The 27,697-nt window shown below is 32.9% G+C and overlaps 2 protein-coding genes across 2 annotated transcripts; both read right to left on the bottom strand.

Moving 5' to 3' along the window:
* Nucleotides 1–4,341: 4,341 nt before the first annotated feature.
* LOC129984926 (uncharacterized) lies at nucleotides 4,342–4,842 on the bottom strand. The gene has a single exon (XM_056094874.1). The coding sequence runs from the start codon at nucleotides 4,840–4,842 to the stop codon at nucleotides 4,342–4,344; it is 501 nt and encodes a 166-aa protein (XP_055950849.1).
* Nucleotides 4,843–7,701: 2,859 nt separating this feature from the next.
* Nucleotides 7,702–8,118, bottom strand: LOC129984925 (uncharacterized). The gene has a single exon (XM_056094873.1). It carries the CDS (start codon nucleotides 8,116–8,118, stop codon nucleotides 7,702–7,704), a length of 417 nt encoding a protein of 138 aa, XP_055950848.1.
* Nucleotides 8,119–27,697: the final 19,579 nt, after the last annotated feature.

The raw sequence follows: 27,697 nt of genomic DNA, 5'->3' as shown, positions 1-27,697 counted from the left end.
ATTCTTGGGATTAAGTTCTTCGTTTTTTTTTTTTTTCTCCATACAAGGATTCTCCCATCGGACCCAAAGATGTTAAACTTACTTTCATCTGCAAATAAGACACGATTCCAATAGCTCTCTGGCTGGTTTATCATAGATTTGGCAAATTTAAGCCTAGCAATTCTGTTCTTCTGACTTACAAAGAATTTTCTTCGTGCAGAGCGGCCATGTATACCAGCATTCCGAAGAATTCTACGAATAGTTTCACAGGAAATAGAAGTTCCATTTGATTCATTATATTGTGAAGTAAACTTTATTGCACTCAGACGTGGATTTTTTAGAAATTTATTCACAATATTTGTTTGACTTCTAGCTGACAGAATTTGAGGGCGACCATTACTAGGCCTGTTTACAATCCTTTTTCCCTCTCTGTAACATTTTATTATGCTTTGCACCGTCGAATGAGGTAGATTAGTTATAGTTGCAATGCCTCTAATTGATTTGCCAGCTTTAAAATGAAATATAATTAATTTTCGTACGTCTAAACTCGTTTCTTTACAAATGCGCGTTATATCTAAGAATAAAGTAAATAGAATAAATAATTGTGATATTAAATACCTGAAATCAAACGATTTTAGTGTATTTTTCAATTAGAAGAAAAATAAGCCGCAAAAGACATTTTTTTGATGAATTTAAATAAATAATGTTTGGATGTACGAAGACTTTTGTGTTCTAATTTTGCGACATTTTTTATTTATTTATTTTTTAGAACAATACTACTTGATTTTTTATAAAAATATTTGTTCAGTTTTATGAAGAACTATTTAAAGATGCTAATTAAAAAAAACTAATAAAATGCTTTATTAAGAAGTATAGAACACAATTTCTGCAAATTTCTTTAGTGTACGAACACTTTTGGGAGCCACTGTATATCTACTTTAAAGTTATAAAGGTTATGTTCAGCTGTCTGCGCAAAAATAATCCGTTTTAAGGACAGAGGAAACTGAAGCTTCTTTTCTTCGCACTAGCCATTTTAGGCTTCACAACTCGAGCTAATCCCTTCTTTATTACTTAATAAAGGATTAACTTAATCCATTTTTATTACTTATGTGTTAAATACTTAAGTTATAAAACTTAGATGTTTTGAATTGAAAGTGCATACTTTCAATTAAAAAATGCTCAAAATGGTGCAAGGAAATTCGTTGTATCATCCTGGGTGATAGAAAAACATTAATGAGTTGCCACAAGATTTTTAGCTATTTTTTATTCTAGATATACACAGAGGAACAAGACTCACAGGTCCCAGCACAGAAGCACAGATATTTATATTATAAAAGTTTAAAAAAATGGTTTCGAGAAATAATCCAAAATCCATCCGTCTGTTGAATAGTGAAAGGTCCAGCTGGCGAATAACAAATAATAACGCTTTATCCTACAGGAAATCCCGAATTCAGAATAGTAAAACACAGATGAAGTGAGCACAAAACAATACTTTCAATAAACAGCAGCAAATCGGTAATAAATAACGATAGCAGCATAAAGCGCTAAAAAAGAGTTCGCAGGAGAAAGCCTTTACTCAACTACCTGTGTCTCCCAAATCGTTTGCTGCTTTCAACCGAGTTACTGCTTCTCTCCGTAACTCGGATTATTGTAGCCACCGTGATAAATTTCGAAGCCTTTAGAAGGATATCGTATCTTAACACCTAATCGATATATAGCCAAAATTCCAACTGCTTCGGAAACTTTTGCCAAAGTCGCCAAATTTGTCCAAAACTTTTCGCCAAGAAAGGAGGTCATTCATTCGACAACCATTCACCATCTATCAGATCTATCAGTAAAACTATCTTCCTTACCGGGACTAGCTGTGCTAGAAAACAATGCTACAAATTTGCAACAGTGTGCATTTATAAATAATCCGAGCGAAACATGCTGTGGAAAACATCATTTTGGCGGATGCCACACAGCCAAAAAAAAAGACAATCACCGCATTCGTCCTCTCATTAAAAAACAAAGTCATTTTATTTTTTTCTTGTCAGATGGCGCAGTTGCTAACATATTTTATGCTTTTTATCTAATTAGTTTAATTCTCAAAAAAATTAAGTAGTCTAAATTTTATTAAGGTATCCTAACTTTATTAATTACTAGCCGCCTTTGGCGACCAGCCGGTTCGCCAATCTTAATGTTCATTAAAATTTTAATAATTAAATATTTTATGCAATTCCAACTTTAATAGATTCTTCAGCAAAATATTTTAAAACTTCAAATTTTGATAGTCATATAATTCACTCATAATATTATAAAGGCCTTCAGTCATAACGTGATATGTATCTCTCTAATTTTCTGTTACCCCTCGTAGAATTTATGCTTTAAATTAAAGTGTAAAGGATTAATATGCAATTAATATAATAATATTTTTTACTGAAACAAAGCATTTTTTTTAATAATATGATTACTGATAATACAGTCACTGAGCGTTTAAACTTTATGGGCACTAAAGAATATCTTTCTTAATTTACATAATATCTCAAGAATTTGTCAACAAAATTTTCTCAGATTCATCATGAACGGATCGATTCATTAACAATGTTTCATTTTAAATGCATCAAACACTAAGAAAATAAAATGAATCGTTTAAAATAATCGGTCGAAAACAGGTTTAAAAAAACTACTTAAAAAACGATGTACTTAAAACTATAAGCATATATCAAAAAATATATAACTAACATAAATACAATTTAATTACAAAAGCATGCAATTAGCCTAAAAATAATTTAAATCATTGAAAACAGGTTAAAAAAAACTACTTAAAAAACGATGTACTTAAAACTATAAGCATATACAAAAAAATATATAACTAACATAAATACAATTTACTTACAAAAGCATACAACTAACCTAAAAGTAATTTAAATCGTCCGTTGTTAATGGTTGCCATGCCAACAATCAGAACACAGTGCGCATGCGTGAATTTTCTTCGCCTTTTACGGTAACGCAAATGCGTGAATTTTTCTACGCCAGTTGGGGTAACGCTATGCAGATTATACATTTTTAATTTCCTTTATTCTGTGTTATTTTAATTCAAAAGTACTTCAGAATGAATCTGAAACATGGATTAATTAACAATGTTTCATTTTAAATGCATAAAACATTAAGAAAATAAACAGAATCGTTTGAAATAATCCGCCGAAAAATCTTAACCCTAGCCTCATTACTGTTGGGAGAAAAAAAGAACTAAAGCCTAAATCATTTGGCGTTGGGGAAAATAGAAGATTATTTTGGCGGAAAAGTTGGCGGTGGGGAAAATGGAAGATTTTTTTGGCGGGAAAGTTAGTTTTTAATTAATAATTAAAATTCTAATTAAAATTTCAAAAAAAGGGACCCCAGGTGCACATTCCCGACCTCTAAGGTATACATGTACCAAATTTGGTAGCTGTATGTCAAATGACCTGGCTTGTAGAGCGCCAACACACACACACACACATACACACACATTGAGCTTTATTATAAGTATAGATATTTGATGAAATATTCTAGATACACTAAAATTTTAAACAAAAAAAACACTTCTGCAATTAAAACTGGCTGAAACCGAAACTTTAAATTTCGTTATTTTAAGCCAATTGTGAACTGATTAGAGAAATTGCTGTGTTGATTAATGGTTTTTCCAAAAAGTGGCCATTGAAATCAATGGTCTAAATAGTCAAACTCTGGCTTCAGAATTCAGTCTGCCTTGATCACAGCAAATAATCACTTTTATTTTTGTATAAAATGTTAATATATCAAGAAAATTCTATAGAATATGTATATTTGAACAAGAGTGTTGTATAAAATTCGGAATTGGTAATTTTTTTCAACGGCTTAACGGCCCAAGCAACATAAATTATTTCAGGACTGTTGGAAGCACAAACCTATCTAACGATTTCGAAAACAATCCGTTGATACCTAGCGTCCCTTTGTGGGTTAGTGCTAGTTTCAATTACCTAACCTACAAATTTGACTGCCTAATTAAAATATGCTAGAGCTAAGAAAACAAGATTTAAGTTAAAGAAAATTTAATTACAACATATTTATAAGACTTTGTACAATTGCGAGATTAGTGAAAAAACGCTTAAAGATTCAGTCAGAATCGTTCCGTTCGCTACAGCGGTTTTTTTTCCTTTTCTTTTCTTTTTTCTCTTCTTGCTTCTCGAGCTTAAGCGTGTAGAGAGCGTGCGCATGAGACTGAAGGAGTCGTTAACTTGCATACTTGCCGAGATCAAAAATAACCACAAAGCGGCAATATTAATTTGATTTGAACCTCGTGGCAAATGTCAGTTTTTAGTTGCACGTTGTAGTACCGCTACAGGGACTCCCCCTCCAGTGTCAACGTAGATTTTTTGGATCAATTCGAAAGCGAACCTTTCTGCCAAACCTAGTGGTTGTTATTACTGGTTCTTGCTTCTTACCAACTGCTGTCGGTGGCTCGTGTTCCGATGCGAGGAATGCTGGCTTCAGTCGATCTACATTGATAAAAGATGATTTTCCATTCATAAGCAACTTAAAAAGTTTGTCTGACTTCGACAAAACTTTGTAGGGGCCTTGATATGGCGATTGTAGGCTACGGCGAACTCCGTCGTGCCGAACAAAGACATGAGATGAATTGGGTAGATCTTTATGAATAAAAACATTTTCACGGTTGTGCGATGATGCCGGAACTGGTCTGAGCTTGTGCATAAGGTGTTGTAGTTTACCAACAAAAGTTGTCTGGTCAATCCTGGATTTGTTTTCCACGAAAAATTCACCTGGCAACCTGATGTTAGTTCCGTAAGTTAGTTGTGCAGGAGTAGCTTCGAGGTCTTCTCTGGAAGTTGCTCTCCATCCCATTAATACCGTAGGAAGTGCATCCGCCCATCCTTGGTCTGCATGGCATCTTATTGAGGACTTTAGATTTCGGTGAATCCGCTCGATAATTCCATTTGTGGATGGTCGATATGGTGAGGTCCGAATGGTTTCAGTTCCCAAAAGTGCAGCTAAGGACTTGAATAGATGAGATTCAAACTGCTTTCCTTGGTCGGTTGTTATCTTTGATGGGGCTCCAAAGCGGCAAATCCAATTTTCGTATAACGTACGGGCAACTGTTTCTGCAGTGATGTCTTGGATTGGAAAAGCTTCGGGCCATCTTGTAAAGCGGTCGATGCAAGTGAGGCAGTATGGTTATCCTCTCGAAGGTGGCAGTCTTCCAACAATATCAACGTGGATGTGTTCGAACCTTGCAGAAGGAAGTTGATAAGATCCTAGAGGTGATCTTATGTGCCTTGAGACTTTATTGCGCTGGCATTCTAAGCAGGATCGAGCCAATATTGCGATATCTTTCTTCATGAAAGGCCAAACAACTTTTGTGCTCAGAAGCCTCTGTGTAGATCTGATTCCGGGATGAGATATTCCATGGAATGAGTTGAAAATGATCTTGCGGAAACGTCTAGGCACGAATGGTCGAAGAATCCCTAAAGAAGTGTCACAGTATAGATTCGAATCTTGATAATACATGGGTTGGAGTTTTAGATTAGTCTTGTCAGGATAAGATAGTAATTCCTGAAACTCTGCATCAGTTTTTTGCTCTTCAGCCATCTTGTTGTAGTTAATAGGAGATGGTGTATCGATAGTTGTAATCCTTGATAGGGTATCCGCTACAACATTTTCTGCTCCTTTAATGTATTGGATGTTGGTCGAAAATTGACCAATGTAATCAAGGTGTCTGAGTTGTCTAGGGCTTGCTTTCTCCGGCTTTTGTCGGAAAGCATAGATGAGAGGCTTGTGGTCTGTAAAAATTATAAACTGACGTCCTTCCAGCATGTGACGAAAATACCTAACGGGTGCGTATACTGCAAGTAGTTCTCTGTCATAAGCACTGTACTTTTTTTTCTGCCGTCGATAGTTTTCTTAAGAAAAAGGCAAGTGGTTGATAGCCGTCTGAAGAGCTTTGTTGTAGAACTCCTCCGATGGCTGTGTCGGGTGCATCAACGGTTAAGGAAATACTAGCATTTGATGATGGGTGAACCAAAGTTGCAGCATTTGCCAAATCATTTTTGCACTGTTGGAAGGCTTTCTCAGCTTCAACTCTCCAAACTATAGGTCTTTTGTCTTTTTTCTTTGCACCTTTCAGGTAATAAAACAATGGAGCTTGGGTGGATGCGGCATGCGGGATAAAACGTCTGTAAAAATTCATCATCGCCAAAAACCGTCTCATCTCCTGTACAGTTGAGGGTTTGGGGAAATTGACGATTGAGGAAACTTTGTCTTCCATTGGTTGTATTCCCTTTTCGGTAATCTTGTATCCAAGGAAGTTTACTTGAGATTTTCCAAAATTACACTTTGAAGGGTTGATTCGAATTCCTTGGTCTTGAAAACGCTTAAAAAGGATACGGATGGCTGATGTGTTCCTCTTCGTTTTTCGATGCTACCAAGACGTCATCGATGTAGGGGATGCAAAAGTCTAGATCTTGCAAAATGCTGTGGATAAATCTTTGGAATGTCTGCGCAGCGTTACATAAGCCAAAGCTCATAAAGGGAAATTCGAAAAGTCCAAAAGGCGTGATGACTGCTGTTTTCGGTATGTCTTCTTCTCTCACCGGAATTCGATGGTAAGCTCGAAAAAGGTCGATAGTTGAAAAAAAGGTGTTTTCTTCTAGTAGAAGAGCCACGTCATGGATATGAGGTATCGGGTATTTGTCAGACTTTGTAACTGCATTCAGTCTTCTGTAATCGCCGCAAGGTCTCCAATCTCTATTCTTTTTCGGTACTATATGCAATGGTGATGCCCAACTGCTTTTGGATGGTCTGCAAATGCCTTGATCAATCATGTATTGGAATTCTCGTTTGGCTATGATTAGCTTCTAAGGTGGAAGTCTTCTTGCCCTTGAAAATACCGGAGGTCCAGTCGTTTCAATGTGGTGTTCCACTTGATGTTTCACTTTAGCCTTTGCTTCCACTCGAGTAATTTCGGGAAACTCCGTCAAAAGTTCTTTGTAAGGAGAGTCTTCAGCAAGAAGAGTGATTTTTTCCTTCAGACGAGGCTATCATTTGAACTGAAATCTTCCTTCCAGTGCTCGTGTCGATGAGGCGGTTATTTTTCATATCGACCAGCAAACCGAAGGTTTTAATAAATTCGGCTCCAATGATGGGGTGGGATACAGATGCTATTATGAATGGTCACCGGAACACTCTTCGAAGGTTTAGGTCCAATGTAAGAAATTTTTCGCCAAAAGTTGAAATAGTAGTTCCATTTGCTGCAAATAGTTTGAGTTTAGAGGCAGTGCAATTCTTTTCTTGGATAGTTGTTGGTGGAATGACGGAGGCTTCGGCACCTGTGTCGATTAAAAATCGGAATCCAGTTGATTTGTCGGCCAAAAACATTCTTTTAGATTGGCCTTATACGCTTGTGGCCTCAAGCAATGGCCTTTCTAGTTTTCCTGATTGTAATTGCAAGGTTTTTTGCAATTTCTGGCCGTGCTTCCATATTTATGATGAAACCAACAAATTCCAGCACTGGGGTCGAATCTTCGTGAACTAGAATGGCTTCTCGAAAATCTTCCACGAGCTGGACTTCGGGATTGTCTTCTCCATTTTGTTCTGGTATCCTGGAGATCTTTGACCGATTTAGAGAGCTCTTCGATTTGCCTTCGAAGTGTGTGGCAGTCCTTGCATCCGCTATTCAGGCCTTCGACCAAGTGGATGGATGACGAGTCAGTAACTTCCAAGACCTTGTCTGCCATCTTTGCACAGGAGTTGAGTCGGACAATCGTCCCCAAGTTGCAGCTCTTGTAGAAGCAATTTAAGCCAGTGAGTCTCTGAATCTGCAAATTGCTCAATCAGGCACTCCTTTAAAGCTTCATACATTAGTTCCTCAGGTGAGTTCAAAATTATGTCGCTGAATTGTGCTATCACATCTGTTTCAATGGCAGCTACAACATGATGGTACTTGGTTTCGTCTTTTGTAATTCCAGCAATGGCGAACTGGCTTTCAATCTGTGCAAAATATAATTTGGGATTCTGTTTCCAAAATGGTGGTGCCTTGAACGACACTCTAGCAACGACAGGACTGGAATCGTCATTTGTTGAAGGATTAGTCGTTAGAGAAACATCTTTATGCTCGCTAGTCATCTTGATGCGTTAAAGTTTCTTCTATCCGGGTGACCCCTTTGTGGATTAGTGCTAGTTTCAATTACCTAACCTACAAATTTGCCTGCCTAATTAAAATATGCTAGAGCTAAGAAAACAAGGTTTAAGTTAAAGAAAATTTAATTACAATATATTTACAAGACTTTGTACAACTGCGAGATTAGTGAAAAAACGCTTAAAGATTCAGTCAAAATCGTTCCGTTCGCGGCAGCGTTTTTTTTTTTTTTTTTTTTTTTTTCTTGCTTCGCGAGCTTAAGCGTGTAGAGAGCGTGCGCATGAGACTGAAGAAGTCGTTCATTTGCATACTTGCCGAGATCAAAAATAACCACAAAGCGGCCCTATCAATTTGATTTGAACCTCGTGGCAAATGTCAGTTTTTAGTTGCACGTTGTAGTACCGCTACACTTTCTTTAGAGACGATTCGAAAATGTGCCTCAATTTTACATGAATAAATATTTCAATTTTAAAACTGTGCTAATCTAATTTTATGCTTTTGTTTTAATTTGTTATTTGCCGATGACAGCTCATAAATGATATAAATTGTGTTCTAAAACCATTTTATTTTTATGTTCTTCAAGAATTACGCTGTCCGTTATGTCAAGTAGAAAAAAAATTAAGTTTACAAAACTATTTATGAACAATTTTTTTTTGTAATTTCATTTATTTATGCAGTGTTTTGAACAAATATTTAGTTTATGTATTTTTCCAATTTTTTAGTATTTTTAAGTTTTAATATGTTCTTTTAGCATTTTAAGTTCGTTTTTTTAGGAACGTTTAAAGTTTTTTTAATTAAAATATTTTGAATTATGTATATTTTAAATATTTTTCCAATTGATTAGGCACCATCTGCAACTAGTAAACTACTTTTATTAAAAAAAGGAGTTTACAAATTACTTTTTTTTAATAAAAACCCTGTAAATAAAAAATATATATATTGTTCTACCATTTTTAGAAAATCTCAGTACGTCGATTCTAAAAAAACTTATGATTAACTTTATTTTAAGTTTTATCCATAAATTTTAGCGGATTTTTAAAAAAATTGAAAAAACAAAATTCCTTTGAGCATTTCTGAAAGGAAAAGCCTCAAATGGACGAAGCCTCAAAGCTATTCTAAACTTGATGTGAATTCAAGTAGTGTTTATCTGTTACACGTGGAAACGCGTATTTTGTCATTTTTGCATAAATCTCGATGTTTCTAAGCATTGCAGAATGCTATTCTCGATATGTGAATTCCCCTCTTGTGAGAAAACACGCTAAGTGATTGGATAGATAAATTTTGTGAAAAAAAAGTTATAATTTTCACTTACATTATATTGTATATTATTTCATAAAAATGCGATATAATATAGGATTATTCAAAAAATTTGCTCCGATTGCAATTGACAATAAGTTGCAAGTAAATAAAAATAAAAGAAAAAAACAAGTAAAACGTCGATTTAGCTTATCCAAACAGTGTAAAGCTGATCACGAATCGGAAAGTAAAAATATAGTATATATTGCACCCATTTTGAGTGGGAAATTAAGTTTAAAAACAAATATATTATTATGAACCTTAAATATGCTTTGCCGTAACAATAATATCATCACTGAAAAAAAAGGTATACAGATTGAAAATTGAAAATTTTTGCCTAATCCATATGCTTGATTAATCTTTTAATCCGTCTGCTAATTCTGAATCATCAAAATTAATCAATATTTTTTTCTGGTCTAATCTAATATTTCTTTTCATTCTGAATTTGATATAAAAAAATAAAGAACCTGAATGTCCATTTCTTCTCCTGTAATGGTCATTATTTTGACGCAGTAGTAATAGTCATTATTTTGGCACACGATCATTACTCATGTTGTCCAGGTATATTTTGACGCAGTAGAAATAGTCATTATTTTGGCACACGATCATTACTCATGTTGTCCAGGTATATTTTGACGCAGTAGAAATAGTCATTATTTTGGCACACGATCATTACTCATGTTGTCCAGGTATATTTTGACGCAGTAGAAATAGTCATTATTTTGGCACACGATCATTACTCATGTTGTCCAGGTATATTTTGACGCAGTAGAAATAGTCATTATTTTGGCACACGATCATTACTCATGTTGTCCAGGTATATTTTGACGCAGTAGAAATAGTCATTATTTTGGCACACGATCATTACTCATGTTGTCCAGGTATATTTTGACGCAGTAGAAATAGTCATTATTTTGGCACACGATCATTACTCATGTTGTCCAGGTATATTTTGACGCAGTAGAAATAGTCATTATTTTGGCACACGATCATTACTCATGTTGTCCAGGTATATTTTCCAGCCACCACGTCAATATTACTTTAAATTTTTTAAACATATAAAATTTAAATACGACTTATAATATTTATAAGTCAGATTTTAGCCTAACACTTATCTGGTGATTATCGGTAAAAAAAAATATTTATTTTAGATTTATTTTTCTAGAATCAGCTGGCAACTAAGCTCATTGCTGAAAATTTAGGTAAAAACAATATATATTTTTTTCAAAAAAATGGTATTATGCTTGAAATTGAAGACAGAAAACCTAATATCGCTATTGATTCCAGACATGTCTGTGTGTGCATCAAATGGATTGCTTGCGAATATGGGATTAGAATTGAATATTCTATCATCGATTGGTATTTAATGGTATTTATTTATTATTTTATTTATTTATTTATTTTGAAAATTTCTTAAAACTGCTTGAGCAGCGCCTATGTCTGATAGTCCATTTGAATTGATTTAGCTGTTAAATATAGTAAAGAATTCCATATAATAGTTAACTATAGTTAAATAGAGTAAAAAATTTAGAACATCATATGAAATAGTTTGATAGAATTTCCAGAATTTTAATAAAAAAAATATTCCATAGACTGAATGGAGCCACTTTGTTCATCTTTCTCAGCCCAGACGCTGGCGTCTCAAAGTAATACTCCTTTAGTCCTCTTTGAATATACCAAAATTTCATATATTTATTTACCTATTTTGCAATTCGTTTTGATTTTTCCACTAAAATTACTTTTATATATAAAAGCTTTTGAATATAATGATAAAATATGAGGGGGCTTTCTCATTCAGTGTTGAATACATAAATTGTCCAATTTTTTTTATCAGAACTAATTTTTATCATTCCATTAAAATCCTTTGTATGACTAAAGGTTTTTGAATATCAAAATAAAATATGAAGACATTATATGTAAAGACAGAAAACATTTAAAATCATTTCTAATTTTAATATTAAAATTACTAATTTTATAATATTGAATTTCGTTTAAGAGTCGTTTTATTTTTCTTGGAAAATATACATGTAATTATTAATCTAAAAATAATTTTTGAAGCATTTCCTATAATAGATTTTTTTTAATTTAACCTAATAAAAAAAATTTGACAAAATTGGGTTACTATTTTCCTTTTTGTCGTTCCTGGTTCTGCCATGTGTAATTAGTGTCAAATAGTCAGCAAAAGTATGGATTAAAGAAACCAGCATTGAACGCAACAACTTATTCTTTCAGACAACTTTCAAAATATTTATATTCGATATCCAAATAGTTATCTATATATATAAATCAAATAATAATAAATAAAATTATAGTAAGATTTAGTAACATTATATTTATTAAATAGATGGAATAATATCGACTAGTTGATGTTATTAAATGTTTATTTATTGCCCAATGACATAGAGCTATATATTGTTACGAACCTGTGAGGCGGCTTCCCAGCATAGTCAGTTCCATAGGGGGTCCCAGAGCTTGGCGACGAGTTTGGCGAATTTGGCGCCAAAATAGATTATAAACGAAACATCGAGAATTTTCCCGATCCGTCCAGTAGGGACCGAGTTAGGCCTCGAACGTTCCTGATTGGTTGAGAGGCTTCTAGCCCCTTCTCCTAAGACCTATAAAAGGAGCTGCAGCTGCCGGGGAGTAGACGGTGAGTCGAGTGGTGAACCAGCGGTGGATTGAGTCGTGACCCAGAAGTGGTGAACCGGTGGTGAATTGAGTCGTGGACCAGTGGAGTCGAAGAGTAGTCGGAACCGACCTTCCAGAGATAAGCGGAGCAGCGACGGAGTGAAGCGAGTGCTGAACTAAGCTGTGCGCTACTGTCTGTCTGTCTTGTTATATGCTGCTGTGTATGCTGTTGTTGCTGCACGTCTCGGCTGAAGATAATCGTCTTATGTGCTGTATATAGTTGTCGTCTTTGTGCTGTCCTGTGTGTCTTCGTGTAAATAAACGTCGTTGTTTTATTTTCTACTGCCGCCTGTTGATTGAGCGTTCTCCACACCATATAACTCCCACTATCCAATTTCGTGACACTGCAAATAAAAGTGATGATAAAATTGAGAATACTTGGATCAATGATTTCGATGTTTATGTGATATAATTCACCTTGAAATACTTCGATTCTATATCATTTAGGAGATCCCGGAATGAAAAGTTAAGAGTGAATTTTTTCTTACATTTCGATAAATTTGAATTTGGGGCTTAGAAATTCCAAAAATATTAAACACTATTCGAAATATTGTTCGATATTGAATAATATAATATCACAAGATATTGCACACTATTGTACAACAAGCTGTGCTACCTGGCAAATAATCGCGACTCGAAAGTGACTTTCTTTGGTCACATCCCTGCGACGATCCATTTCACTCCAAACATCGTGAATTATTTTCACAATCATTGATACGCATTTTATAGCCGTCTACATCTAGCGTTCTATCGTGTAACGCTCTGTTTTTACTAAACCTATACTATCAGCTGTCAAATGCTTTTTTAATACGATTGCCAACACTTTACTGTACGAATGGTGGCAAATTCACTTATTGCTTGATTTTGGGACACCCTTTAGATGGCTGGTTCTTGTTGTAGATTTTTTCTTAAAGTCTCCTTTCTCTACAGAATATTTGAAAATTTCTGGAAATATTACAATATTATGCCAAAGAATAATTACGAATAATTCCGTTTATTCTATGCCACAAGTGAGTAGCATGGCTCATAAAATTTTATTTTACAACTTTTTTGTTTCACATCATCCGATAGATGGCGTTATGGAAATTTAAAATGATTCATTATGATTAATGTTTTAATGATAAAATTACTATTATGACTCAATGCAAACTCTCCTTTCATTTTAAATATATTTATTTTCACAACATGACACAAAGATAATGAGGCTATTTACAGTAGAGAAAGTTATCCTGCGTAGAATACTTACATAATATTGATGAAAACTTATATAAACACTATTAAAAAGCGTAAGTTAACGTAATCACATCAAAAGCCAAATTTTATTTTTATTTTTTCGTAACCTAAACTAAAAAGAAGTTACCAGATTCCAAGTTGGAATAAGCTAAGAGTAGAATTAAAGAAACAAGAAATACAAAAATTAATGGTGAGTGGCAACAATTACATTTAGTAGTCATATCGTGCTATTTTCAAAATTAAGTTCCTTAATTTTTTTTATTATTATTATTATGGCTTATAGAAAGATTGTGTATAAGTTGGCTTACAGTAATTTCCAGAATTTAAAGCAGCATATCAAAATGCTTTCTGTAAGCGTCATACCAGTTGCAACTCAACTCCACATGATATAATTCATTCAGATTTCGTTTCCTCGATGTAAATATGCTTTCGAAACTTTTTTATGTAAATATTCGCAATTAAAGTGTTCTCTCATATCACATCCATAGTAATTATTGAAGATTTTTTACAAATTGGTGCCCGCGACAGGACCATGGATTATCTAAAATAAGAAAGAACACAACTCAGGCGATTATTTACGAACTCGTTAAAAGAAGTTGAAAATGCTGTGAAAGCGGAACCAGTAAGTAAGATTGAATTGATACCGGTATTTAATATTTTAAGTGATAAAGCTGGCAGGTTATTTGAATTAGATGAAAAAAGAGTAATATGGTCCGAAATGGAAAATATTGAAGAAGAAGAATTTTCTAATGACACTAATTTAACGGAAAATTATCGCTATCAGTGGATTGCGCGAGTTCGCAAATTGTACAGACTAAGTCTATGGCAAAAGATACCGACGTGCTCTGATTGGTTTAAGCCTTGGCATCTTTTTGGCAATGTTTAGCACTCAAAATAGTGTAGTTTTCGCTTATTTGGCTCAAACCTTGCACCTTTCATTAGTATTATGGAAGATACGAGTGAACATCAAAACGATCTAATTTTTATTAATATAATTGATTTCTCTAAATATTACTAGTAATACTACTAATACTAATTAATAATAATAATAATGAAGATTACTAATAATACTAGTAATACAAGTAACTAATGTTGTTTATGCACAGAAGTATAAAAACAATATGAAAGTAATTATTCAACATATGATGCGGCAATTAAATAATTCTTGTTTTTCTATGATTTTCGTGCCTTTATTAGATAATTTATGCAGTCATTGAAACTTGTTGCTGAATGTTTGTTACTTTCCCATCAACTACATATGGGTAGATGATTACTTAATACCCAAAACGTATAAATATGTAAGCTTTAATGGAATATGCGATTTCGTAGCTAATTTTTTTAGTTATATCAAAATAATATTAAGACAAAGCACAAAAATATTTTTAATAAATTGAAATTTTTATATTTCCTTAATTTAGATTTCATAATTTGATCTTTTCTTCTGTATATGTGTTCCAGATTAATATTACATGTAAGCCGTAAAAAATAGGGAGGGGGGGGGGATAAATTCACAAATTTTTATTTTTATAAAAATAGATTTCGGTATGGCAATTTTTTTGGCAAAACATTGCCAAAAAGATGCCAAGGCTTAAACCAATCGGAGCACGTCGGTATGCTTTGTCATAGACTTAGTCTGTACAATTTGCGATAACGAAAGTTGATATAATTTTAGCTACGAAAGAAGAAAATAGCGATACTTCCGGTATATTAAATGAAACAAAACGAACTTTTCTCCTTTCCAAGTTATAATTAAAATGTTTTGACGGCGATATAAAGAATTGGCTCGAATTCTGGGGACAATTAAAAAAAATTCACGGTGATGATAGTATTGATTCGGATGATAAATTTCAATATCTTTTGCAAGCAACGGAAATTGATTCATCGGCAAGAAATTTAGTTGAAAGTTTTCCTCCGTCGGGCGGAAATTATAATAAAACTATTGAACAATTGAAATCTCGTTTTGCTAAAGAATGATTTGTTGATCCAAATTTATGTTCGTGAACTTTTGAATCTTGTTTTAATGCAAGCAAAAGAAGGAGAAAATTTCACTTTACGTGCTCTTTTTGACAAATTAGATACCCAATTAAGAGCATTGGAGACATTAGGAGTGACATCTGAAAAGTACGAACTAATGCTGTATCCATTAGTAGAGTCAGCTCTTCCAGAAAATCTTATAAAAGAGTGGGAACGAACAGGTAGCAGAGTTGTTTGCTAAAGCTAATTCAAAAGGAAAGTTTTGCAGGAAACAAAATGAAAGCATTGAAAAATATGCAAAATTTCAAAGATGATTCCGACGTTCTGAAAGTTAGAATTAAACTCATACTGGAAGATGACGATAAGAATTTTAAGTGTCCAATATTTTTGCCGTAACCATGAAATTATTCGTCGATTGATACAACAGCATGTGAGTTGCAGCATGCCGGACTTCGAACTCTCATTTCCAATTTGAGGGAAAATTACTGGATCATTTCTGTCAGTAAAATAGCAAAACAAGTGAGCTCTCATTGTATTACTTGTAAAAGATTTAAAGCCAAACCTACTGAGTCGCCTTTATCATCTCTTCCTAAAAATAGAATAAAAGTTGCTGCAGCATTTGACGTCACAGGGATTGATTTGGCAAGCCCATTGTTTTTGCGTTATGGAGAAAAGACATGGATTGTCCGTTTTACCTGTGCTATTTATAGAGCTATTCATCTTGAGTTAGTCAATTCTTTGTCCTCGGAAACCTTTATAATGGCTTTAAAAAGATGTTTTGTTAGGAGAGGTCGGGTTATATAATCTACTCTGATAACGGTACAAACTTCGTTGGTTCAAATAATGCCTTGGAAAAATTAGATTGGGAAAAGATAATGTCATTTTCCACTATCAAGAAAATTAAATGGAATTTCAACAGTTGCATGGTTTAATGGATGGTGAGAGTGGATGATCCGCATGCTAAAAGAAATGGTAAGGAGAATTTTGGGCCGAAAGAGTGTTGATTATGAAGAATTGAAAACTCTTATAGGTGACTGTGAAGTTATAATAAATTCCAGGCCACTCACATACATTGATGATAATTCAGAGGGTCTAATGCCATTGACGCCTGCTTGTTTCTTGCAAGGCATTCCTAGTAGTGATACAACTGATTTAGACGAAATCAGCAGTAAAAGCCTAAATAGAAAATTACGTTTTATTCAAAAACTACGGCATGGTTTAAGAACGAGATTTCGCAACGAATACTCAGTAATGTTAGTGCATAAAGATCATCACAACCGAGAGGAATCTTTGAATGTCGGAGATATATTTCTCCTTCAAACTGATGGAAAACGCCTTCACAGACCATTAGGAATTGTAACTGAAGTCTTCCCTGGAGCAGATGGATATTCAAGAGTCGCCAAAGTATGAACAGCTCAAGGGAGAAAATGAAGACCATTCCAGAGACTTTATTCCTTGGAAATCAGTAGTTCCGAAAAATTACCATTTACTGGTCAGCAAAAGGATAAAGTACAGATACTCAACTTCCTGCAACTCCAGTTGTTCCAGATCAAAATCCCAGTGAAGATGATGATTATATAACCAAAGTAGCTCCCGATGTTGTCTCTAAATCTGGTCAACGTATTAAAATTCCAAATAGACTCAATTTATAACTTTTGTTGCAATTTCAGGTACTCCATAAAATTGCAAGGTGGGAGATTGTGTAAGCGTCATACTAGTTGCAACTCAACTCCACATGGTTATAATTCATTCAGATTTCGTTTTCTCGATGTAAATATTCGTAATTAAAGTGTTCTCTCATATCACACCCATAGTAATCATTGAAAATTTTCCTCTTTTTCCTCTTTTTTACCCTTCCCTATTTATAAAGATAAATGTTATGTTTTTTTATGCAAATCTACAGCTAGCGCTCGATCATGATAATACTTGGTATGCGTCCTATTCATGACAAGAATAACGTGACTATATGTTTTTAAGTCCAAAATTTAATTAAAATTTTAGTTAATTAAAAACTGAGGAAATATTCAATATTCTTTAGCTACCACAAATATAGTCTCACAAACAAATAACTTCTACACTATCGTAAAACAAAAACTACAGTTATGAAAAAAAATCTAAAAATGTATCCTTTATATTTATGATTCATTTAAAGCTAATTTCATGGTTCCATTAAACCATTCCCCTGCATGCTTTTTCCAATTAGAAAATTAAGAAAAAAAATGTCACATTATGTCAAAACGTTATCATCGAAGTAGAATTGTTACTTCGATTTTAATTCGTAATACATACACTTCTTAATTTGAATGCGTAGTCATTTGTAATAGGCTGGTTCCATTAAATTCCCATTTTTTTAGTCTTGCATAATAATTGTGAAATTTTAAATAAATGTATTTGGTGTAAATAGTCACCATTTGAATTGAACAGGCTAGCTGCCAAAGCGGAAAGTTTTAAAGATAAAAACTTGTTTTTATCTTACCAAATTCTATCCTTGTGTTACCTAACGTGTTAGAATTATTGTGCTCAAATGGTCAAATAAATTAGAAACCAAATGTTGATGAATTTAAACAAAAAAAAATTCTGAGAAATAATATCTTTAAAAAAAATTTCAATTTTAAAATAGTGCAAAAACCTCTTTTGTAAGATAATATTTTAGGAAGATATAGCTAAAAAAAAATCAAAAATTTAATATTTAATTAGTTTATATTTTAATTAACTCTTGCAACTTGGAAATGTTGGCAATGACCTCCATCTTGTTTTGAAGGTCACATGTGCCACATTTCATCCAGATTGGGCAAAACTTTGTTGATTTGTATAAAAAAATTATTTTTAAAGATTTCACTTACAATGTACTGTTCGTTTCAGTATCCCGAGACGACCAATTATTCTAAGTGGTGAGACTGAAGGATAAGCCATTTTCAAAATTCTTCGTTATTCTTTAACCTTGACATTTGCCCCATTAGATATTTTTTCATTCAGGGGTTGTTGTTTTGTTCTATACGTATGTGAGAATCGTGTTATTTATGACCTTCTATTTTATTTTAATTTAACATTGTACAATGTTAAATTAAAATAAAATTTACAATGTACATTGATTGATTATATATTTAATATAAGAGGCTAAAAAGGTTTCAGTAGTGGCACGAAGAATATTTTATATTATATCATTAAATGTGACAGATTATTTGTTAATCTCCGAATGTTATCAAAAAATTCAATAACAAATAAAAAATTATTATTTTATAAAAAATTAATCTGCCAAATTTTAAGAACAAAAATTGTTCATCTATTCTTTATAATTTAATATTTATACGCCTTACAGTAAATAAAAATTGCCTTAAAATATTTTTTTGCGAATTAGTATTTATTGCGAACCGCAGTTATTATGTCTCCCATTTCACCTTAAATATCTCCTCCTCTCATATCTATTTTGAATTAATAAAGGCATTCTGACGCATGCGTAAAAGTGAGATGGGTTTTCGAATCCGAGAACGAAAATTAAAGAGTGGAATTTAAACTGTGAGGCCTCCGGCAGTTCCAAAACACATTCAAAATTTTATTTGGTTTCTCAGAATTTCAAGCTAGAGATCAACAAAACAGAAAAATTTCTATACAAGTTACTCGAATTTAAAAGGCCCGTTTCTTGTCTAGAACTTACGTTCTTACAGAATTTTGCGTTCTAACCCAATCTAAATTTCAGAAACTGTAGATCGGGTTAGAACAGTTTGTGTGCAGCATGAGTATGGTGGAGCATGCCATGAACGATGTCATACTTCATTGCTTAAATTTGATGTACACTCTTATTAGATTTGCTTCAAACGCAGGCAGTTTAAGTTTTAAAGAAATTCGATATAGAGTAGAATAGAATTTATATCGGAACTGTTTTATTTAGAGGGGTTATTTGATTTTTCGTAACACAGCTATCATACGAATGGGATTCACGGAAGCAAAAAATTCGGTGATCATCGAATGGAACGGAGGATGATTTCAAAGTCTTGTGAAACTTTAAAAATCAACAATTCTCACTAGAAAAAAAATATAAAAAGATGACATTTTTACAGCAAACGTGGAAATAGAGTTGCTACTATTTTTAATAACAAACAATATTTTCTTGGTTGCTTAGTGCGCAATTTAAACCATCTGTTACTTCCACATTTGTTAAAATGGTAGCCTAAATAGGATATAGCATAAAATATAATGATGGCTTACAAATGTTCGCACATTACAGAGGTAGGCCGCGGTGCCCTGATGATAATAGGAAACCATAGGGATCCAACTTCGGGACCTTATTTTACGGAGGCACTATATATATATGGTGATACCAAATTTCATCTATCTAGCTTTTGCGCCTTCTTTTTATTATCAATCTCTTAAATGCACTAATAGATAAGCTAATAAATAGTAGATTAGTTAAAAGATTTTCTCAAAAAAATGAGAATATCCAAAATAAAATGACAAATCTAAATATTGAATTCATTATGAGTGGATTATGAGACTGACGAGCAGCCTACTGTGCTACCGAGGCTTCAAATATTGAATTCACTCTATCTTGTTGTAATTTTAAATTACGTTGTTCATATGCACTCTAACACGCATGCGCACACAATTCATGTAGATGGAATTCGTTTAAAATTTGACAAGTTCTGCAATTTCACATGCCAGATTTTATGCACCTAATTCTTTCCTCTACTCCTTTATATATATATATATAATAATGTACAAAGAAAAGCATATATTGAAAAGTTAATTTTGGATATAATTTTTTTCTGAACAAGGATCACCATCAAAATCTCGAAATTGAATATTTTGTCAATTAAAATACTTCCTTTTTATTATCCTATTATATAAAAAAGTATTCAAAAAAATTATTTTACTACAAAGGTTTAATTAAAGAATAGTAAAAAAGCTTCAAAAGTTGAGATAGGTATGAAAAAAAATCAAAATATAAAAATATAAAAAATTTGTCATTATAATTAAAAAATTGAAACATTTTAACTACAGTTGAAATTTTGAAGTAATTTCACTGAGATAATAAAAAAAATAGTCGTGAAAATATTGAAAAAAAATCCCTTCTTTTCAGCAAATAAATAAAAGAATACATATGCAAATAATTTTTAATTAAAAAATATTACTATATCATAATCGAGTTGGAACTGATATTTTAATCATAATCTTTAATTCATTACAATATTCTTAAGTAAAGTCTGGCATCCTTTTATTTGAGAATTAATAAATTATAGAAAGCAAAATAAATATACGTTAACCAGTTTAATTTAAAGTAGTAAAAATTTTTATAACTAAACTGCTTCTCAAAATCGATAGATTATTCATGGATCTATTGGAAAAAGCTCCTTTGAAATTAAGATATCTGAAAATATTGAATGGAGAAATAAATTTTTAATTGATTTTTTTTTATTTTAAAACTGCGCATGGAAATTGGATGCATCAGTAAGTATCATTTAATCAGTTGAATTTTAAATCACTTGAAGGAGAATATATGCTACACAAGAACTATAAGTCAGTGCATTTTGATTTTTAATTTTATTGATTTTTATTTAATTTCAAGTCATTAGAAGGAAATGCAAAGTGGACAGAACAATATTTTCGACGAAGACAGACACATTTAATTTCAAATATTTTTTTTCTGAATAACGGAGTTTTCTAATATGGAGATTCAAGTGAATCTGGAATGTTTTGACTTTTACAATTCTTTCTTAAACTTTCCCTTGTATGCAAGAAAGTAAAAACTAACAAACGCATCAACAATAACAATTTTGATGAACAGCGCTGGTTGCTTATTTAAAAAAGACTTATTCAGCTTGAATATCTTTTTGGTTTCACAGTTTTGAAAACAAATATAATTCGAAATGTATGATGTTCCGCCTGGAAAATTTTTACTACGTTCTTTGTTTTAGTCATTAATGTCAATTGTTTTGGAATATTTGAAGGAAGAAAGATAAATTAAAAAATGTCACAAATAAAATGAAATTAAATGGAAATTTCCATTTTTTGTAAGAGTAAATAAACCATTTAAAAATAAAGCATTCTGAATAATTAGCTGACCGTATACTTTTAAGAAACTTTTATTTCTAACATATATTTCTAATGTGAAAAAGTTATGCAGGGCATCGACTAAAGTCCATTTATTCCACATTGACAATGGCGATAACTATAGCCACGAACTCGACGTATGATGCAGTGAAGTGACCATGCGCTACAGGGTGAGATCAATTACAGTGCCACATGGTGGTAAACAGCGGAGGCAGCATTCCTATCGCTAAAATATAGGTAGAAATGTAAACGCAAATTTAAATGAAAATTTCCATTTCTGTAAGAGTAAAAAAACTATTTAAAAAATAAATCATTCTGAATCATTAGCTATCTGCTTGCATTTAAGAAAGATTTTTTCTCTAACATATACTTCTAATGTAAAGGATTATACAGGATGTGTACTAAAGTCTGCCTGCTCCACATTAGCTTGAGACTGGAGGCAGCTACAGCCATAAACTCGATGTCTGGTGCAGTAAAGTGACCATGCGAGATCAATTACTACACTACATAATATCAAACACTAAAGTCTGTCTACTCCACATTAGCTTGAGACTGGAGGCAGCTACAGCCATAAACTCGATGTCTGGTGCAGTAGAGTGACTATGCGAGATCAATTACTACACTACATAATATCAAACACTAAAGTCTGTCTACTCCACATTAGCTTGAGACTGGAGGCAGCTATAGCCATAAACTCGATGTCTGGTGCAGTAGAGTGACTATGCGAGATCAATTACTACACTACATAATATCAAACACTAAAGTCTGTCTACTCCACATTAGCTTGAGACTGGAGGCAGCTACAGCCATAAACTCGATGTCTGGTGCAGTAGAGTGACTATGCGAGATCAATTACTACACTACATAATATCAAACACTAAAGTCTGTCTACTCCACATTAGCTTGAGACTGGAGGCAGCTATAGCCATAAACTCAATGTCTGGTGCAGTAAAGTGACTATGCGAGATCAATTACTACACTACATAATATCAAACACTAAAGTCTGTCTACTCCACATTAGCTTGAGACTGGAAGCAGCTACCGCCATAAACTCGATGTCTGGGGCAGTAAAGTGACTATGCGAGATCAATTACTACACTACATAATATCAAACACTAAAGTCTGTCTACTCCACATTAGCTTGAGACTGGAAGCAGCTACCGCCATAAACTCGATGTCTGGTGCAGTAGAGTGACTATGCGATATCAATTACTACACTACATAATATCAAACACTAAAGTCTATCTACTCCACATTAGCTTGAGACTGGAGGCAGCTATAGCCATAAACTCGATGTCTGGTGCAGTAGAGTGACTATGCGAGATCAATTACTACACTACATAATATCAAACACTAAAGTCTGTCTACTCCACATTAGCTTGAGACTGGAGGCAGCTATAGCCATAAACTCGATGTCTGGTGCAGTAAAGTGACTATGCGAGATCAATTACTACACTACATAATATCAAACACTAAAGTCTGTCTACTCCACATTAGCTTGAGACTGGAGGCAGCTACAGCCATAAACTCGATGTCTGCTGCAGTAAAGTAACCATGCGAGATCAATTACTACACTACATAATATCTAACAATAGAGTCAGAATTCCTATTTTGAAAATAGTACAAGATACGGGGAGAATCAATTACAAAACTGTAGAACGCCGATTTAGTATGAAAAGACACCTTCAGGCGCAATAATGTTAAAAAACAAATGTATAAAAAAACACATTGGTTTAGTTGCGATTTTCCAAATCTCTGACTTAACAACAAGAGATATTCAAGATCCACAATTTTAATGCAAGGGAAAGAATAACTCCATTTTTAGGATATGCGAGAAAGCTTCAGAAAGATAATTTCCGCTTATTTTAAATTTTAATATTTACCAGCTTGGAAACGTATCTGAGCATGAATAAACGCATTTGGTTTGGTAAAACGCAAAAATATCCTAAAATTAAGGAATATTTAAAGAATATTAGTCTCCGATTACTTTTGCTGGTGATCCTCAATTCCCCTTTGCAAATTAAATAATCATTCTTTATATAAGGTTTTTGTATCTTATAACCACATACAAAATAATTATTCTTTATACAATGAGTTTGTACCTTATATTAAATGCAAAATCAAAATAAATAATCATTCTTTATATAAGGTTTTTGTATTTTATAACCACATACAAAATAATTATTCTTTATACAAGGAGTTTGTACCTTATATTAAATGCAAAATCAAAATAAATAATCATTCTTTATATAAGGTTTTTGTATTTTATAACCACATACAAAATAATTATTCTTTATACAAGGAGTTTGTACCTTATATTAAATGCAAAATCAAAATAAATAATCATTCTTTATATAAGGTTTTTGTATTTTATAACCACATACAAAATAATTATTCTTTATACAAGGAGTTTGTACCTTATATTAAATGCAAAATCAAAATAAATAATCATTCTTTATATAAGGTTTTTGTATTTTATAACCACATACAAAATAATTATTCTTTATACAAGGAGTTTGTACCTTATATTAAATGCAAAATCAAAATAAATAATCATTCTTTATATAAGGTTTTTGTATTTTATAACCACATACAAAATAATTATTCTTTATACAAGGAGTTTGTACCTTAAATGCAAAATCAAAATAAATAATCATTCTTTATATAAGGTTTTTGTATCTTATAACCACATACAAAATAATTATTCTTTATACAAGGAGTTTGTACCTTATATTAAATGCAAAATCAAAATAAATAATCATTCTTTATATAAGGTTTTTGTATTTTATAACCACATACAAAATAATTATTCTTTATACAAGGAGTTTGTACCTTATATTAAATGCAAAATCAAAATAAATAATCATTCTTTATATAAGGTTTTTGTATTTTATATCCACATACAAAATAATTATTCTTTATACAAGGAGTTTGTACCTTATATTAAATACAAAATCAAATTAAATAATCATTTTTTATACAAATAGTTTGTACCTTATACTACATACAAAATCAAAATGAATAAAGTTAGTTAAAACTTTATACCAGGAGTTTGTACCTTACACAAAATACAAAATCGAATGGAATAATCATTATTTATACAAGGAGTTTGTACCTTATACTACATACAAAATCAAATTAAATAATCATTTTTTATACAAGAAGTTTGTACCTTATAATACATACAAAATCAGATTAAATCATTCTTTATGCAAGGAATTTATACCTTATACTACATACAAAATCAAATTAAATATATTAATAATCATTCTTTATATAAGGAGTTTGTAACCTATAACTGAATCCAAAATTAAGCACACCAATCAAATAATAATATGTTTAGCGCAACTTTTGCAAAAGTTCCAACGAATAACAAAAGTAATCTACTTAAAATTAACGAAGTAAAATATAATAAAGTCAATCAAATTATTTTTTTAACCAGCTGCGATCAGCACCTGATGACACTGATTGCATGCAATCAGTTATTAATCAGACTCAGAAAAGTTAAGAAAGTATCAAAGGAAATGAAATAATTGATTCAGCGAAGATTTCAGAAGATTAAAATTTCAGGGGGAAAGTAATAGCGAATTATTCATTTATTGAGGAAAATTACAAAAGAAGGAATTTGGAATTCGTTGGAAACTGTAATGAGCTATCTGTGAAAGGAATTCAATCCATGAAATTAAAAAAAGGACATTAAAAGGTAATGCATTTCAATTGGAGAAGAAGATAGAAAGGTTCGAGAAATTAGAAAATAAAACAGTATAAGATTATTATAAAAGAACATTTTTTTTTTTTTTACCAATTTTTCATTTTTGTGAGAATAAAAATTTGAGTAAAATTTTTTTTATAGTATGCTTTTTATTTCTTCTGAGAATGGTTCTCCCTGATCTTTCTTGCATACTCTTTAATTAATGAACTTCTGTGTTTAGTGACCATGTCCACAGTTAGAAAAAAAAATTCTTTTATTGCTACCTTTGACGATTTATTTTGGCGATTAATCGACGGAATTAAGCCTGGTGACGCGGTGGTAGCGCTTAGTGCTCCCAACGCAAGGTGTCCTCCCGCTGGTGTGGTGTGGAGAGGGGGCTGCCAGCTCAGGTGTCATCCGCGTCATCTGACCGTGGTTCAAAATTACGAGGTCCGTCCCAAAATATCCCTAGCGTTGCTTTAAAACGGGACGTTAATATAATTAAACTAAACTAAACCCAACGCAAGGTCCGAGGTTCGATCCCCGGCCTGGGCAAGGTCGACTCAGCCTTTCATCCCTTCAGTGGGTCAATAAACTGTGGACCAAGCATGCTTGGAAACTAAACACTGGGTGTCCCGCGTTAAGCCGCGGTCCAACTGCCGGATGATCTTCACAGATGTGGTCATAAAACTGTCACCCTTCCTTCGTGGTTCCACCCCCGCCTGTGGCAGCGGACCCACGACCAGAGAAATCTTCAGACGGCATGCGTTCCCCTTTCGACCGCTCAAAACCCTCAGTTTCTTTGACTCCCTTCCCCCCCCCCTCATAGCCCAAACAAATTTTCCGGTTCTTTGATGTTTATCCATCTACCGACATTTTGCGGGAAGCTACAGGCGTACCACTGGCGACGGGGGAGTGTGGTCCCCCAGTGGGTTGGATGTCCGATTTATGACCAAATCCATGAGGTGGCAGGTCGTTGGACAGCCGCTTTAGGCTGACCACCTAACCGGGACATATGCCTTGCACCCCAAGGCCCTCGGTCAAGAAAGCAGATATGTGCACTGTACACCTTGGCTCACATGTGCTGTCATGCCACTGAGTTTAGCTTAGAATCGCTGGAATGCTATTAATGCAAAATTACCAAAAAACCAAATATGTATTTTGGATGTCTTTTTACCCGATAGATTGAAACTACAGAACTACAATTGCACTAATTTCATTCAATTAAGTCGTCACATTTTTTAATTATTTGGTAATTTTTTTGTCGATGAATCCCTGGCATGCCTTTATACACCCGAAATTCCAATTTGTGCTTTTCTAAAAATATAGACCGACAACCCATATCATAGTTGGTTGATAAGTGTCTATTTTAAATCCATGTACCGAATCTTATTTATCTAGATCTCTTCGTTTTGTAGTTATTGTGTTAACTTATATTCGAACAGACGGACAGACGAACTTTCAATGAACAGATTTTATTTAAAATTTGATAAAAATTTCAAATTTTATGTAAAGACAGTATACAAAATTTCAACAGTCTGGCTCAAAGCGTTTTTGAGTTATCTTTGTCACAAACAAACAGACAGACGGACTTTTTCCAAAAATGTGTTTTTCGAATTCTGGAAGGTCTGAAACGTGGAGATGTGTCAAAATCTCAAGCTCGAATTTTTTGACGATTATTACATTTTCTCTATATTACGTATACGAAAAAGTTAAAAAAAATCAGTTATATAAATGCTGAATTTATATTCGCCACACTTTTATTTTTTCACTATCTATTACTACACTGTCCAATAAAAATACTTCAAACTTAAAATTACTTCTGAGAAAAGGAATCATCAAATTATGTTTGAAAAAAAACACCGTATTTCTTTATGTAGACATTTACAGATCAGGAATACTATGCAAATCATTTGCCTAAATCTATTCAGCTATTTTACAATTTTTTTTCAACAGCACCTCAAATTTCTGTTTTATATTTAATTCCTTCCCTACTCAAAACCTCTTCAAAATCAAATTTTCTCATTTTCAGCTGTCAATAGATCATCGATTTTGATTAAAATATCTTGACTCTTTTTTTAATACTTGCCTACTTCAACTCGCTTGCAACACGAATGAGTTTTCTAAAAATAGAAACCCGAATGACTCTTCCCAAACGATTGAATGAATTCCATAAAAAAGGGATAAAAGGACCGAAAGAATTCCATTACTTAAATTTCCTGGAACCCGAAAGTAGGATTGGAAATTTCCCTAACTTCATCTTAGGGGCAGCATCTTTGAAGGAAGATACTTGTATCCGCTTGACAGGTAATCAGTTTTTCTTTTCTTTCTTTTTTTTTAAGAGAAGTAACCTGCATGGAACATCGCCATGGCAGTGGAGTATTTAGATGCGCAAGAACTGATTGAAGATTTTTCAATGTGTGAATGATCGTTTCTTATTATCATGTGGAAAATGGTACTGTTTGGTTTGAAGTTTTTGAAGCCTCAAAATGCGCGGGCAGAATACTGGCAATTTATCACTTTTGTGGCATAAATTTTTCACTTTTAGGGTTACTAGAAAGGAGATTGTCACATTTGGCGCCATATCACCAACAAAAAGTTACAACTTCACGACAATGCCAGCCACGAACTTAATC

This window comes from Argiope bruennichi, chromosome 9 (genome assembly GCF_947563725.1).
Source record: "Argiope bruennichi chromosome 9, qqArgBrue1.1, whole genome shotgun sequence".
Classification (NCBI taxonomy): domain Eukaryota; kingdom Metazoa; phylum Arthropoda; class Arachnida; order Araneae; family Araneidae; genus Argiope; species Argiope bruennichi.
The sequence above is the reverse complement of the archived record's forward strand: the minus strand, read 5'-3'. Positions and strand labels throughout refer to the sequence as shown.

Excerpts from the sequence above, each read along its gene's own strand:
- LOC129984926 (XM_056094874.1), bottom strand. The coding sequence starts at position 4,842 with ATGGGATGGAGAGCAACTTCCAGAGAAGACCTCGAAGCTACTCCTGCA.
- LOC129984925 (XM_056094873.1), bottom strand. The coding sequence starts at position 8,118 with ATGACTAGCGAGCATAAAGATGTTTCTCTAACGACTAATCCTTCAACA.